This window comes from Primulina tabacum, chromosome 14 (genome assembly GCF_025594145.1).
Source record: "Primulina tabacum isolate GXHZ01 chromosome 14, ASM2559414v2, whole genome shotgun sequence".
NCBI lineage: Eukaryota > Viridiplantae > Streptophyta > Magnoliopsida > Lamiales > Gesneriaceae > Primulina > Primulina tabacum.
The window spans coordinates 2,701,763-2,717,522 of NC_134563.1; the positions used below are offsets into that span (position 1 = coordinate 2,701,763).

Consider the following 15,760-nt stretch of genomic DNA (forward strand, 5'->3'; position numbering starts at 1 on the left):
TGTTAAGCGAGGTAAAGAAAGAAGGAACCACACTGACACTAGAAGAGATTCCAGTGGTACAAGAGTTTCCGGATGTCTTTCCTGAAGAACTCCCTGGCGAACTTCCCGATCGCGAAGCTGAATTTGAGATTAACTTAGTGCCCAATGCTACACCAATCTCAAAAGCACCGTATCGAATGGCTCCAGCAGAATTGAAAGAACTCAAAGAGCAACTTCAAGAGTTGTTGGATAAAAAGCAGATACGACCAAACGCATCTCCATGGGGAACTCCTGTCCTATTTGTAAAGAAGAAGGACGGAAGCATGAGAATGTGTATTGATTACAGATAGCTGAATAAGATCACAGTCAAAACAAGTATCCGCTTCCAAGGATAGACGACTTGTTTGACCAACTCAAAGGAGCTTCAGTCTTTTCCAAGCTTGACTTAAGGTCAGACAACCACCAACTGAAGGTCAAGACAGACGATATTCCGAAGACCGCCTTCAAAACAAGATATGGACACTATGAGTTCATGGTAATGCCATTCGGTTTAACCAATGCTCCGGCAGTATTCTTGGATCTCATGAACAGGGTGTTCAAACCATTTCTTGACAAGTTTGTTGTGGTATTCATCGACAATATTTTTGTATATTCATCAAGTGAAGAAGACCATAAAGAACATCTTCGTCTCACCCTCCAGAAGCTGAGAGAAAAGGAACTATACGCCAAGTTCAAGAAATGCGAATTTTGGCTAGAAAGCGTCACATTCTTGGGACACATAATATCAGCAGCAGGAGTATCTGTGGACCCTAAGAAAGTAGAGGCAATCTCAGATTGGCCTAGACCAAAGAATGTGACAGAAATTCGAAGCTTCTTGGGATTAGCAGGCTATTATCGAAAATTTGTTGAAGGATTCTCTTCAATAGCCATACCCCTCACCAAGCTCACACAGAATAACTCTAAGTTTCAATGGAGTGAAAAATGTGAGCAAAGCTTCGAGACTTTGAAGAAGAAGCTTACATCCACGCCAGTGTTGGTATTGCCAACTGAAGGCAAATACTTCACCATCTACAGTGATGCATCTAAAGAAGGTTTAGGATGTGTACTCATGCAAGAGTGAAGGGTGATTGCATACGCATCAAGGCAGTTGAAGCCGTATGAACAAAATTACCCAACGCATGATCTCGAACTAGCTGCAGTGGTATTCGCACTAAAGATTTGGAGACATTATCTTTATAGAGCCAAGTGTGAGATTTTCACCGACCACCAAAGTCTCAAATATTTGTTCACACAAAAGGAACTAAATATGAGATAAAGACGATGGATCGAACTTATGAAGGATTACGACTTGACAATAAGCTACCATCCATGCAAAGCCAACAAAGTAGCAGATGCTTCAAGTCGAAAAAATATGAGTAAGGTGATCCTGACATCACTTTCAGCACAACCATGTCTTCGAGAGACAATCAAGATGAGTCAAGATAGAGATTCCGCTTTGGTGAAACTAAAAGAGCAAGTTAAAGAAGGGAAACCACCAGATTTCGAGACGGATAACAAAGGAATCTTGTGGATGAAAGGACGATTGTGCGTACCAGACATCAATAACCTTCGACAAGAAGTAATGTCCGAGGCACATAAGTCGAAATTTTCAGTCCATCCTGGCAGTACCAAGATGTACAGAGATTTGAAGAAAAATTTTTGGTGGAGTGGAATTAAGAAAGACGTGGCAATATTTGTTTCCAAGTGTCACGTGTGCCAGCAAGTCAAGGCAGAGCACCAAAGACCTGGAGGACTTCTGCAACCTCTAGAAATTCCAGAATGGAAATGGGAACATATCTCCATGGACTTTGTTGTCGGGTTACCAAAGTCTAGACAAAGTCATGACGGCATCTGGGTAATCGTAGATAGACTCGCAAAATCTGCACATTTCTTACCTGTCCGCATGAATTATAATTTGGACAAGCTAGCAACATTGTACATGAATGAGATCATACGATTGCATGGAGTTCCAGCTAACATACTGTCAGACAGAGATCCGAGGTTTACATCTCGTTTTTGGAAGAGCTTTCAACAAGCTATGAGGACCAAAATTACTCTTAGCACGGCCTATCATCCTCAGATCGATGGCCAAACAGAGAGGACAATTCAAACTCTAGAAGATATCCTGAGAGCATGTGCTCTAGACTTCAGTGATAATTGGAGCGAACATCTGCCCTTAATCGAGTTCGCGTACAATAATAGTTACCACAGCAGCATTGGAATGGCACCATACGAAGCTCTGTATGGACGAAAGTGTCGATCACCACTGTATTGGAATGAGGTAGGGGAAAAAGCCATTGTTGGACCCGAAATGATCCAAGAAACAGTGGATAAAGTTGCCGTGATCAAGGAGAGATTAAAAGCTGCACAAGATCGATAGAAAAGCTGGGCTGACCTTAAAAGAAGACCCGTGGAATTCGAAGTTGGAGAGAAGGCATATGTGAAAGTGTCACCCATGAAGGGTGTTATCCGATTCAATAAGGCTGGGAAACTGAATCCCAGATACGTCGGACCATTTGAAATCCTTGAGAAGTGGGAACACTTGCTTATAGATTAGCACTTCCACCCGACATGTCAAGAATTCACAATGTATTCCACGTTTCGCAGCTGAGAAGATATATTTCTGACCCTAGTCATATTCTTGAAGCTGGACCACTGTTGGTTGAGGAAATTTAAACGAAGAGCTGAAATATGAAGAAATTCCGATTCAAATTGTGGATAACAAAGACCAAGTACTGAGGAGACGAACTATTCCATATGTAAAAGTACAATGGTCCAATCACACCGAAAGAGAAGCTACTTGGGAGTTGGAAGAAAAGATGCGAGAACAATACCCTTATCTTTTTGAAAATCATGCATAGCCAAGTTTCGAGGACGAAACTTCTCATAAGGAAGGAGGGATGTGAGAACCTGAAATTCCAGCAGTAGCAGTAGCAGCAGCTAGCAAATTTCAGCAGAAGCTAATATTTCAGAAGCTGGTATTTTTCCAGCAGATTGGAATCCAGCAGCAGACAACAAATAAAATCCAGCAGCAGCAGCACGAAATCCCAGCAGACAGTTACTAATTCAGACCATAGCTTGTAACTGAAGCATTTAACACGAAATAAAGATTGTTAATGTCAGATTATGGCCTTAATTGGGAGGCTAAAAGTCAGAATTTCACCTATAAATATCACCCTCAAACCTCTGAATTGGTTTACCAAAAATCTGGAGTTATCACTTGAAATTAGAGCTAAGAGAGTACATTTTCGAAGCTGTAAAATCCAGTAGCAAGGCAAGCAGATTTCCAGACTTCAACCGAAATTCTTTAAGCAAATTACAGTAAGTGGGCTTATATATAAATATCTTGAAATCAGTTTGATAATTCTGTTTTAAAGTACAGTTTCTGTAGGTGTATTTCTGATATATGATTTTGAAGCACTGAAACTCCCTAGTGAACTAATGGTAGGAATATATATTCTGAACATTTCTGAATTCTGATTCTGATTCTGATTCTGGCTTCACCCCTTAGAGGAGAGAACATCTAGGGGACTGATATCAGTTTAGCCATGAAATTCAATAACGTACTCAGTGCTTACTAATTCTGATTTCTGTTCTGAAACCTGTGATATCTGAATTCTGATTTCTGTTCTGAAAAGATGAGTTTCTGTATATTATGGTATTACTGTTTTTGTTGAAAATGGTTTCGAAAACTGGGAGTTATTCCCGTCTCTGCTTACTGAGTGACAACCATATCACTCACCCACTAAACTCATCTCAGATAAGAACGAGGAAGAAATATTATAGGAGAAAGAGCAGATCCAGTTCTGGGGCTGGTGAAGAAGATTATTGTTTTCAGTTTATGTTATGTTAATTCCGCTGTATCTGTTAAGGCAATGTTGTGTCTGGTTTTACATTTCCGCTGTAAAACATCAGTATCCGAGTTGTAACAGACAATTGATTTATTTCGTATTATGAATAAAAGACTGGTTTCTGAATTCTGTACTCTGAGGCTTGTTGTTGTCGAATGTAAATTTGAGAATAACGTCGGTGTCAACCAACCCCCGTCCCGGGGCGTGACATAGGGTGATTTTCCATTCTGACTTGAGAAACTTGTAACCGATGATCTTTGATTATTGAATAAACAGCGCATGTTTTCTCGTAAAAGAAAAGAATAAGACCAAAATGATAATATGACCAAGTCAAGAATTGCAGCGATGGGGTATGCATAACGTGACAAAAGTATAAATTTATTAACTATATCCCGCTTGTTTATTGAATATGGATGTTAAAAGAGTTCCAATCATTCAACTTTAATCCAGTTAAGTACGGTGTCCATGTAATAATATAAATTAGAACAGCCTTATTTGAATACTAACTATTTTATTAACTATGATCCATCTTAATTTTTATTTATTAATTTTTAATATTCTTGTTCTAGTAATTGATTTTTATTTTAGCATAGACTTTCAAAACATGATTTATTACTTTATTTTTCATGTTTATTGCAGTTAAATATTTGAAAACACTATAATTTTGGTCATATATGTTTTTCTCTTCAATTTTAGTTTTATTCTGTTATTTTTTATTTTTTTACAATTTTAGTTTTTTTCTTTAAGTGATGTTGATATTGAATGGATCTCACAGCACACATCAACATCTCTTCAGAAAAAAGTCTAAATTGTCAAAAATTAAAATATATATGACTATAACTAAATTTGTCAGTATAGAGAATAAAAATCGCAAATAAACAAATATATAAGATCATAATTATAATTTTTCCTAATATATATATAAACATATATCCTTTTAATAAAAAGATTGTAATCGTCATCATTAGATTAACGTTAGACAAAGGGGTTTACAAAAATAATGTAAATTGTTCGCAACGAGTCCACAGTTAACCAATTGTGATTCTTCTATTACAATATGTTATGTACAAAATTTGAGGAAAATAAATATGAACTTAAACCCTTCAATATCCGCTCGTTGCTAGCATTTGGTAAACAGATCAATCAACCCCTCTCAATTGTATACGGAGAACTGTTGGCAGGCTGAGAAGGAATTATCCTACTTTATGAAAAAGGCTTTACTATTAATGTCCAAGTCGCACCTAATTCCATTGGCAATGTAAGCATTCACTAGCTTGTCGAATAAAGTTGCTCATAATATTGCGCGTTTTGCTTTTTCGTCCCTTTCACCATTTGTTTGGGTGAATTGTGAGTTTCGTTTTTGGTTTGTTAAGCTTGTAATTGATGATTTTAATCAATAAATTTACAAGTTTTACCTTAAAAAAATACAAAACTTAGCTTACAACCAGGATAATTTCAGGACAACTCAAGTTAATGATTTGTTAAAAAAAAATATCATAAATTAATTCTTGTTTATTGCATCAAAATTGTTTTTTTTAGCATAGGTAGTAGTAATTAACTACAATTAATCTTTCTTTTCTTCTGAATCCCACTTGTGATCGGAGAAGATAAGATCCATGCTGTTGCTGCTGCTACTGTTAGAATTAAACATCGCATCCGCCATATCCACCACCGGCAGCTGGTAGTCATGAAACCTTACCGCAGACGGCCCCGCACCGCCGCGGCTGTCCACACCTGCAACTGCGGTGTCGCTGCTAGCGACTGCGGAGCCAACAGAAACGCCGCGAAGATCTTGAAAGACTTGCATGGAGAGCCAGTGGGTCGTTGCCGGCAAAGATGTAGAAAAGGGCGGTTGTAGCTGAATGCCGGTGGCGGTGGTGTCGATGAACGACGTTGGCCCTTGCTCCGGCAGTGATGCGGCGGCGGAGGGGGCGGTGGAGGACATGTGGCAGGTGTGGGTACCTCGATATGTGACCTCGAATATGAAGGGATCATTGTTTAATCGTTGGACTTGTTTCTTGGCGGGGCAGTCGTAGAATTTTTGGTGTGTGCATCTATAGTAACTCCTGTCATTATAATTCATTTATTTAGGAGCAGAAATTCAAATTTTCAAAAAAAAAAATAGTATTAATTAAATTTTATCTAAACATTTTATTTGAAGTATATCTTTTGTGAAACAGTCTCACGGATCTTTATCCTTAAGACGAGTCAACTCTGTCCATATTTACAATAAAATTATTGCTTAATACTTTTTCATAGTTGATCTAAATAAATATATATCTCACAAAAATTAATCCATGAAACCGTATCACGGAGATTTTTATGTTTTATGTTTGATGTTTTATTTATGTGTTTGTATAACATAGTAGGAAAAATAGCAAAACTAATTAAATTGAATTTTGGTCATCTTGTTAGTCAAAACTACCATTTTTAAAAGGAGTCAAAATTAGTTTTAAATGCAATAATTTGCTTCTTCTCGGGATATGATGTTAGATATTACTAATATGTTCGATGTTATGACTCGAAAGAACATGAACTCGTCGAAGTTGCTTTTTTCAAGTTGAAGATAATAATTCTTCAAACTTGTGAGTTAAATCCAATTTCGAGAAAGGAAAGTATAAATTGTTGTAGCCAAGGATAATTCTTCAAACTTGTGAGTTAATCAAATATGTGAGTTCAAACATATTTATTCTTAAAATAATTTTTAAAACATTTTCTAAAAAATATGTAAAAAATATTATAATTTTTTTTTATAAATAATTGTCCAAACGTATACCGGGCACATCTATCCAAATGGTGGACGCAACTTATTTTTTTCCCAATAATATTGCAAGTGTTATTATAATTAGCTCTAATTAATTTCAAGAATAATTAAACTCGTGTCTCATTATCTAAAACTTTTATTTAGCTAAATATTACCTCATTTATTTTTAATCTCTTGTAATCATAAAATAAAAAATATTTAGAATAAGTTAATCAATAATAGAAGGAATCAATACAACAATATCTCAAATTAAATTTCACCCTTCAAAAAAATTAAAATTTTAAAAGAAATTTGATCCGTTCGACCTTTTTATTCGAAAAATTCCTTTGATCCTATGTTCAAACTAATTTTTCAAACCCTTTTAAATCGAAAGATTAGTTAATTTACTCGTTGTTTTCTACAATTAATTCGTTGAAATGTAAACCACGACTTCAATGAAAATGAAAGAATGCCTTTTTGACGTTTTCAAGTAATTGGACTCGGCCATAGATTTTGAACCATTATATGCATGCCTATTGTGGGGGGAAAAAACATGTTTTTTATTAGTAAAATTAATAATTTTCAAGCATCGAGTCGAATAAAAAATCAAGGTCACAAAATTGATCTATGATATAATTTCATATGATTTTTTATGTTTTTATTATTACCTTGCATGTAAAAAAAGTATAAAGTTATTGTTTTTCATTTACCTTGGATAAGTGGATCCCATGATTTCTTTTTGACCATATTTTCTCCAAGTATAGCCATCCTCGGGCGGAAGTTCAAGATTTCCCATTATCGGCGCGGCCACCCTCTTCACTATTTTGTCACTTCCACTATCCTTTCTGTTTCATTTATAAAAAAATAAAAATAAATTAATATATAAAAATAAATGAATAAATAAATATATATATATATATATATATATATATATTAATTTATTTTTAATAGGGTCCGATCGATGCTAATTAACTTTACTTATCTCGATACGTACGTGTACCAAAGCATAAAATAAAATCCACGATTAAAGATATGATTTACTAAATTATGCGAAGAGCAATGCCGAGCTAGCAAGAAATTTTACGAGGTTGATCATGAAGCAAAAATATTGTTAATTCGTTTTAGTGTGTGTATATATATTTATATATATATATATATTTTATTTATTTATTTTTGTCAAATAAAGTTTCGAACACTAAAGAGAGAAATTATAATCCCCACGTACTTCTACTATTAGATATTGATAATTACATTCATTTTGTAAATCATATTCGGTTTAATTTGATATTAAGATAATATCGTCAACATAAAAGACTCAACTAGCATTACGAGAAATAGGGTTTGATTCATAAGAAGCATTTCACGGACTGTACTTACTCCGAAAAAAAAAAAACAATGACAACGACAATCTATCTTCCGAAGTGTCATTCGAATGTAGGTAATTCCAACAAAATATGAAGTTGAAAAAGTAAAGAAGATTTATAGAACGGGAATGTTTGTGAAGTTCGTGTAGGTGATATATACAGATTTTGATCATCTAAGTAGTCGATAAATAATGTATAGTATTAGCTAAATAGGGGTAAAGAAATCCCCACGAGCAACAAAGAGCCCTCAACAAGATTATCTAGCTACAACCATTATCTCGCAATCTGATAAAGCACTCAGGTGCTTGCGGAGATATGGTGGAGCTGTAAATTTGAAATGGCAGATTTGATTTGGAGGATAAATTTCAAATAATGTTCATATTAAATCGGCATTTGAAATCCATAAGAATTACTATTAAAATTGCATAACTTGTGAATTTGAAATTCACTTGAATTTTGTCCATTATTGCAATTAATTCAGAACTTGAAATTTATCTATCCGAGCACAACCTTATGGTATATGAGAGGGAAGGTGACCCACATCATGTGGGGATTAGTAAATGTGCATACATTGTGTAGGACCGAGTGCTTACCGCTTTACCAAAAGCTATAGCTAGTAGTAATGGTGCAACTCAATATGGAACTCGAGCTACGTCCTGACCTTGGGTAGCAACCTTAAATATTTCTTGAAAACTCAGTGCTAGGTAATCACTTCTTTGTAAGAAAATAGTAGAAAAGAAAACATGTGTATATCACGTCCTAACTCTTAACCACGAATTCGTGTTTGTTAAGTTGATGACAATGGTAGGTAAACAAATTTAATTGAAGATATCTACGTGCCATTTGAATAGATCAAACCTGCATTTCAGTAGAGTTACGGACGAAATTTATTCATACAATTTATCAAACAGTATAGAACGGTTTTGGCGCTGCTCGAATAATAGATTTTCCCCTGGCATAAATCTTGTATGTAGTGAAAGTCCAAAGTTAGAAAGGACCAAACCCTATAACTTCATCCTCTAGACAGCTAGGTAGCAAATATGCACATTTCCCACAAAATATATAGTTACATTTTTATATGTGTGTGTGTGTGTGTGTATGTATATATGTATGTCTGACCTCTTTCTTTGTCTAGGCAAAATTCGGTTGGAATCCGAAGCATTAATCAATAGTTGCATTTCGCCACTCGCCCGGCCCCCGGAACTTCCCACGATATCCCTGAATGCAATATCAGGTTCTTCTTTCTGGAGCTGCATCCCTTTGATCATTCTGCTACTAGTACTCTCGTGCTCATGTACGTATTCGTGGAACGTAACGCTCGGAGTCGCCTGATGGAGACCGGAGAAGACAGCCCCGCTGGATTTCAGCCACTGCCGAATCCCAACGCCAATGTCATGTCCAAGTTGTTGCTGCAGCTCTTGGGACTCCCCAACAATACCTCTCATTTGCTCCAGAGAAATTTTATCTTTGATTCTACTGAAAACAGAAATTATTTCTTCAGATGATCTCAGGATGATTTCTGGATTATTCTCTAAATTTGGCAGGTTTTTTTCGAGATCTTTCGCCAACTTGCACCCATGATACAATAACGGCAAGGTTTCCTCCATTTTGGGGTGAATTTTCCCTCTATTTTCCTTTGGATTGTCTATCTTATTTGGGATTGGACATTTACGTACCATGTGTGTGTGTGTGTCTATATATATATACGCAAAAGATGGGAGAGAATGGTAATAAACGATATATAAGTTTTAGGGTGACAAAATTGCAATTATGAGTTTTAATTATTATATTTGTGTATAATATTATGATTTTTAAAAAATTTCATTGGTTTTTTTTATTTATTTTTTTAAAAAAAGTTCAAATTTATTTAAGTGAAATTGTGTTTCACCAATATCATCAAATCGGGTCAACGGGTGGCTTTCTACGAGGGAACTGAAAAATAAATTTGCAAAGTTGAAATTCAAAGTATTTGCAGATTTGTTGAATACGTTGAGTGGAAGTGGAAGAAGCTTTAGAAGTGATGACTCAGTCATTGGTCTATAATTCTTTGGTTTATTTTCATTTAAGTCAACCACAAGACTTGGCCTCGTGGAAAATTAAATACAATTTGGACCATGAAATTTTCTTAGGTTTGAAGGTGTGACTGGATTTTTATTTTTATTTTTTTAATTTGAGAAATAGGTTTGTCTGAATTTAGTGGAACAATGACTTAAATCACTATTTGGACCAATCAATTATATTTATGATGCAACCAAAAAATAATATTATTCGAAATGAGAAAATTCAGGTAATTGACGAGAAGATGAAATAGTATTGATAATGAACTTCATTTGTTGTTTCTAACTACGTGACGGAGCAAATTCAGGGATACAGAGAGTGTCATATGAGAACACTCTGACATTCAAATCAATGATTGTAATATGTTTTTTCGTGAATATTTTTTTATGTGAAAATTGCAAAATTTGTCATATAAATTAGTTTTAGTGAAGGTTTTGCTAAGAGTCAGAATTTGATTTTCGTTTGTAAGTTATGATTTTTTCACATTTAATACGATTTTGTCAAAATTTTCAGTGGTTGATGATGTCAAGTCAGTAATTTTTTTGGCCATTCAAAAGTCATGCGACTAAGAGCTAGGATTTTCAACTACACTTGATTAAAAGAATCTTATAAACTCTAAGTTCTTATTTTAAAACAGAGTTGTTAGAATATTTGGATAAAATAAAATAACTAATTTTAAAAATGTTGATGTATTTGATATTATGAGATGAGATTTGTTTACATTATCGTTACCACACACTAAAAAAAAAAAAAAAAAACATAACATTATAAAAACAATACAATTATTAGTTTTCACTTAAATTTTTTTTTAAAAAATATAATTACAATAGTATTAGCCATAATAATTGTTGGGTTAAGTGTGCATGAGTGATAATAGTATTTGGATGGGTGATCTTCTAGTAAGTTTTCGTCCGTCAAGTTGCTTACATTACACCTGTGGCGACCCGGACGCTAATTCAGTTCTTAATCATCATTAGGATCAATTTATTAATTCAAGTAATTTGGGTCATAAAAAAAATTTTCTTTAATTGCGGAACGTAATGGAATCTAACTAATATACAGATTCGTATAAATAAAGTACAAGTCCTGTACAATCTACATTAAATAAAAACTAAGGTTTAACAACTAATTATCAAGTGTTCAACCCTATCTTTAATCCAAGTCCGTAGTCTCCACTCTAATCATGATCTCTCTCTCTTCTTCTCTTGACCCTGATCATGTCCCACCTGTTGTCATGCACACATACAAACAAGACAACATCCGGATAACTCCGATGAGAATTACATTCCCAGTATAAATCATGTATACATGCCTTTCATATAAACAATATAAAAGTATGAAATAAACATTCATAACATGTATCAAAATCCGAACATGAATCAAATATTCATCACATGTATTATAATCCTAAACATGAATCAATATCAAGAATAAATTATATTCTAAACATATACCATCATCAGGAACATAATTCCATATCAAGCAATGAATCACTCTCCGTGATTCTCAGACTCAGACTCGACTCAGTCCTAATCTAGGGATCCCGATCGGAATAAGAACATACACCCACCTACACTCCCGATCGGGGTGGTGGCATGTTCTTATTCACGGACTTTGGCTCTTTCCATATCGAACACCAGTAATAGAAGAAACTCCAATTCTATCCACTCCGATATAGCCAAACGTCTGGTGTCTTGACCTAACCGTCACAGACTTTGGTATTTTCACCAATATCCTATCCTGTGACAATATGCAATGTGCCGGTGACAATTTCATCACTATCCGACACTACTGTCACAAGATTACTCATTCACAATTAGGCGTATCCGCTTAATGACTCGGTACATAAATCAATAAATCAAAGGTATCAACCTCATACAATTTCAAATATCGATGCAATAAAGTAAAGTATATGATTTTAGGAAACTCAAGTCAATCGGACTCGATTTGTGCAATCCCACATCAACATAAATTTATACTTTTGTCTTCGCGGTCTGACGAAGTCGAAGTCAAATCTGTCCATATCAATCTGAAATACAATATCGCATAGGCACAATCTCAATATGCAACTCAATTCAAAATCTATTCTGATCAATACTCAAATCAAACATAATCTGATCAATATCGAATCAAGATACAATCTAATCCATATCGATGATATCACGATATAATCGAAATTACTACTGAATCCGATCAATATCAATTTACTGAGGTTTCGACGATATAACAATACAGTCTCGATATTTCCGTCAATCTCAACATCACAGATATAATACCAGACTCATAATCAATATCGGTACCACTCATAATCAATAACAATACAGTTCTGATATCGAATCTCAATCAAATCAACTCCGAAAATCATAAAAAATACATACACAGTCTGTTCTTCAATCTGACTTCAATTATACGATGTCTATCATATCAGAAACACCATATATGATTCATATTCAATTATGACAATATCACAATTTCAAACGATACCAGAATTCAATGAAACTTACGTCCCGTTGTAGCTGTCGTCGCTAGGAACACGGTAGTGTACTCGGATTCGAAAACAGACGGACGGATTGCTCGTAACTTAAATTTCACCTGAAGCTTCCCTCGATTTTCTTTTCTTTCTCCTCTTTTCTGATAACTGAATTGCTTGTAATCTATATATATACACGTTGCATACGGGAGACCAAGTGTCACGTTTTTGTTTCGCATGCCTCGCGCATATGCGCGCCTCAGTCCCGCGCATATGCGCGAGACCTACTGTCTCGGCAATGACAAAGTAATCGCTTCGCGCACATGCGCGTACTATCTCGGCGCATATGCGCCCAATGTTCTGTTTTGCATCTTGGTTACTGGACTGCTCGCGCATATGCCCGCACACAAGCTGCGCATATGCGCGAGACCTGCTGGTCATGCATAATACCTTCAACACAACTCGCGCATATGCGCGCATACTCCTCGCGCATATGCGCGAGGTCTTCTGTCCCTCTCGCGCATATGCGCGCCTCTGTGTCGCGCATAAGCGCGAGGTGTACTGTCCTCGCACAAAATTCGTGTTTTCTTCTGTCTTTTCGGGTCTAATCCTTTCCGTCTAAAATCACCTCAATTATCCCCAAATCATTTCAGATAATCTCCGATTACAATAAATAAAATCCCGGACATTACATTTCTCCCCCCCCTAAGATTCGATTTCGTCCTCGAAATCACAGGCAATTAGATCATATCACAGGTAATCATATCAACCAAGAAGAAATGTATAACGGAAGTTCATCAGAAACTCACTTCAATGAACTAATTCCAGAATCTTTATCTCATCTCGGATTATATTTTTCAAATAGCTTCTTCAATATCATAACGATTCCATTGAACTTTCACAAACGGAATAGTCTTTGTTCGGAATCATTTTTCTTTTACTGATTCTTATGTCCAATCTGGAATAATGCTTCAAGAAGTATAATCTCATAATACCACTCGAAATAACTGATAATAGAATCAATTTCACAATACCGGCTATACAACATTCGTATATACCAATTAACAGCTTATAACAAATCAATACTATCATCTCCTATCAATCTGGTAATTTCAATCAGGGTTATATTCAATCTTCAACCTCAAATATCAACAGTCATCATCCGACGTTGACATATTCAGTCTATTTATTCTGAGTTGTTTTCATTTTCCTCTGAATCAGTTTCAATTTCTTTTTCATATCTCTGATTCCATCCGATCCAATCTCAGGTATCTCGCAGATATTATTCATATACGAAGGAAATCTGCAATCCTCACTGTACAATGCCTCGACTGATGCTATTTCAATACTCATCTGATAGTTATTGTCTTACAATCATTCACAAAGTGACACTAAATCATGTCAACCAGTGCTAACATCCAACACTACAGTTCCTGGATATTCTCCAGTATCAGGATAGTTCGCTCCGACTATCTGTTGATCTATAAACGATAGGTGAAAGATCTTGTTGTAAATTCTGCCAAAAGTACAAAATTCAAACGAACATCACAGTCCGATATAATCAACTTTGGCATTCAGTACAATCTATCCTCTTTTCTAACATAAATCTCCATCGACTAGTCATATCTGTAAGTCTTCATGTACAAATAATATAAGCAAATTCACGCAATCTATTAATAACAATCACATCGCATCACAATCTTGAAAAGATTTCGGTGGTTTCATTACGAAATCTATATAAATGTACTCCCATTTCTATTCAAGAATCGATAATCAATATAACCAATCTCCTGTTTTCTCCTGTCGGTAATTTAGACATTTCAGTACAAATTCTGTTACAACTGATTTCATCTGTTTTCCTAACATCGGTCAGTTCAAGTCAGTCTACATTTTTCTATCATCAGAATAAATGTTGAATTAAAGATGGCGCATTTATGATCATACCTGTCGTTTCAGATTCGAAATATTTGGCACAAACAAGTCGGTTATTCACATACAATACCGTATCACCTACCTGATATTCTGATCGACACCCTGTTCTGATTATCGAAACCGAGTTCTGAACATTCTGATCAAACTTCGGAACTACTTGAATTCGTAAGTTTGGCTCTGATTCGGCTTGAACTGTATATACTTTCAACGGTTCCCAATAACCTGTATCACATCTTCGACGTTGTTTAAATCAACTGCTATATCATTTTCGAATGTAATGTCCCCCAAACAATATAATCTGTATTTAATACTGTTTTAGAACAATAACCATTCTTAAGCAATTTCACAACAACAATCACATATCATAATTTTCTAACCGCTGACAAATATGAATTTCTAACTTTTCTACCATCGGTGTCTTTCTTAGTCATTGATCACGGCTTCAACTGTGTCAAGATCAATCGGTATACTATAATCGGATATTACATACCACAAATACAATCTATTTCAATCAAGATTCATATCTGAACAATTTCTGTATACAACAATTTCAGTTCTCAGATCCTTCAATACAAGATATTCAATTCAGTCAGTCATATGCCACGAGTATATCACAAAATATCATAGATAAACGGCATAAAATCATCAGAATATCTCTGAATACCGGATTCATCAACCCATAATCAGAACTGAAGTACTTTACAGAGAAACACACAATCAGATGTAACTTTCGGTCAGTAAATCTTCTAACTGATATTTCAATTCTTTCAAATCAATCAATATCATTCTGTGCGGACTTCTAAAATAAAACCAGTACCTGGTATCAAATCAAGGCGGAAATCACTCTCCCTGATATAAGGCAAATCCGGAATTTCATCTAGAAAGACTTTAGCATTTCTCCTGCTACTGACAAATCAGCTCATGGTATATTCATTTTCAGTAATCAACTGAATGCATAAGGAATTACTTCATTCCTTTCGATAATCATCGAGTCATAAATAATACAGATATCAAAGGAATTCTAAATCGAAAATCCTTACCGTGTATTATTCATTTTTCGGCCATTTCAAGTCCGAATCTTACCATCTCCTGGTAATAATCTACAATAGCTCTGTACTTGTTCAATATATTCATATCAATAATGCTGCCAGAATCAGACAATACAAGTACAACATAATCTAACTCAATCTCATTCTCACTTCACTGCAGTATACGATATTTACAGAATTCACTGGTATCAATCTTTCCCCCAAAAGATAAAGAAATCAATACTACAGTATATACAAACCCAATAGAATAAAGCATACATCAATGCAATTCACTC

At 35.1% G+C, this 15,760-nt stretch overlaps 1 protein-coding gene across 1 annotated transcript; it reads right to left on the reverse strand.

Annotated features, from left to right (window-relative positions):
- Positions 1 to 5,343: 5,343 nt before the first annotated feature.
- Positions 5,344 to 9,641, reverse strand: LOC142524923 (WRKY transcription factor 55). The gene is made up of 3 exons (XM_075629083.1): positions 9,096 to 9,641; positions 7,323 to 7,457; positions 5,344 to 5,935 (listed from the first exon to the last, which is right to left on the reverse strand). The coding sequence occupies exons 1-3, from the start codon at positions 9,581 to 9,583 to the stop codon at positions 5,434 to 5,436; spliced, it is 1,125 nt and encodes a 374-aa protein (XP_075485198.1). The 5' UTR covers positions 9,584 to 9,641; the 3' UTR covers positions 5,344 to 5,433.
- Positions 9,642 to 15,760: the final 6,119 nt, after the last annotated feature.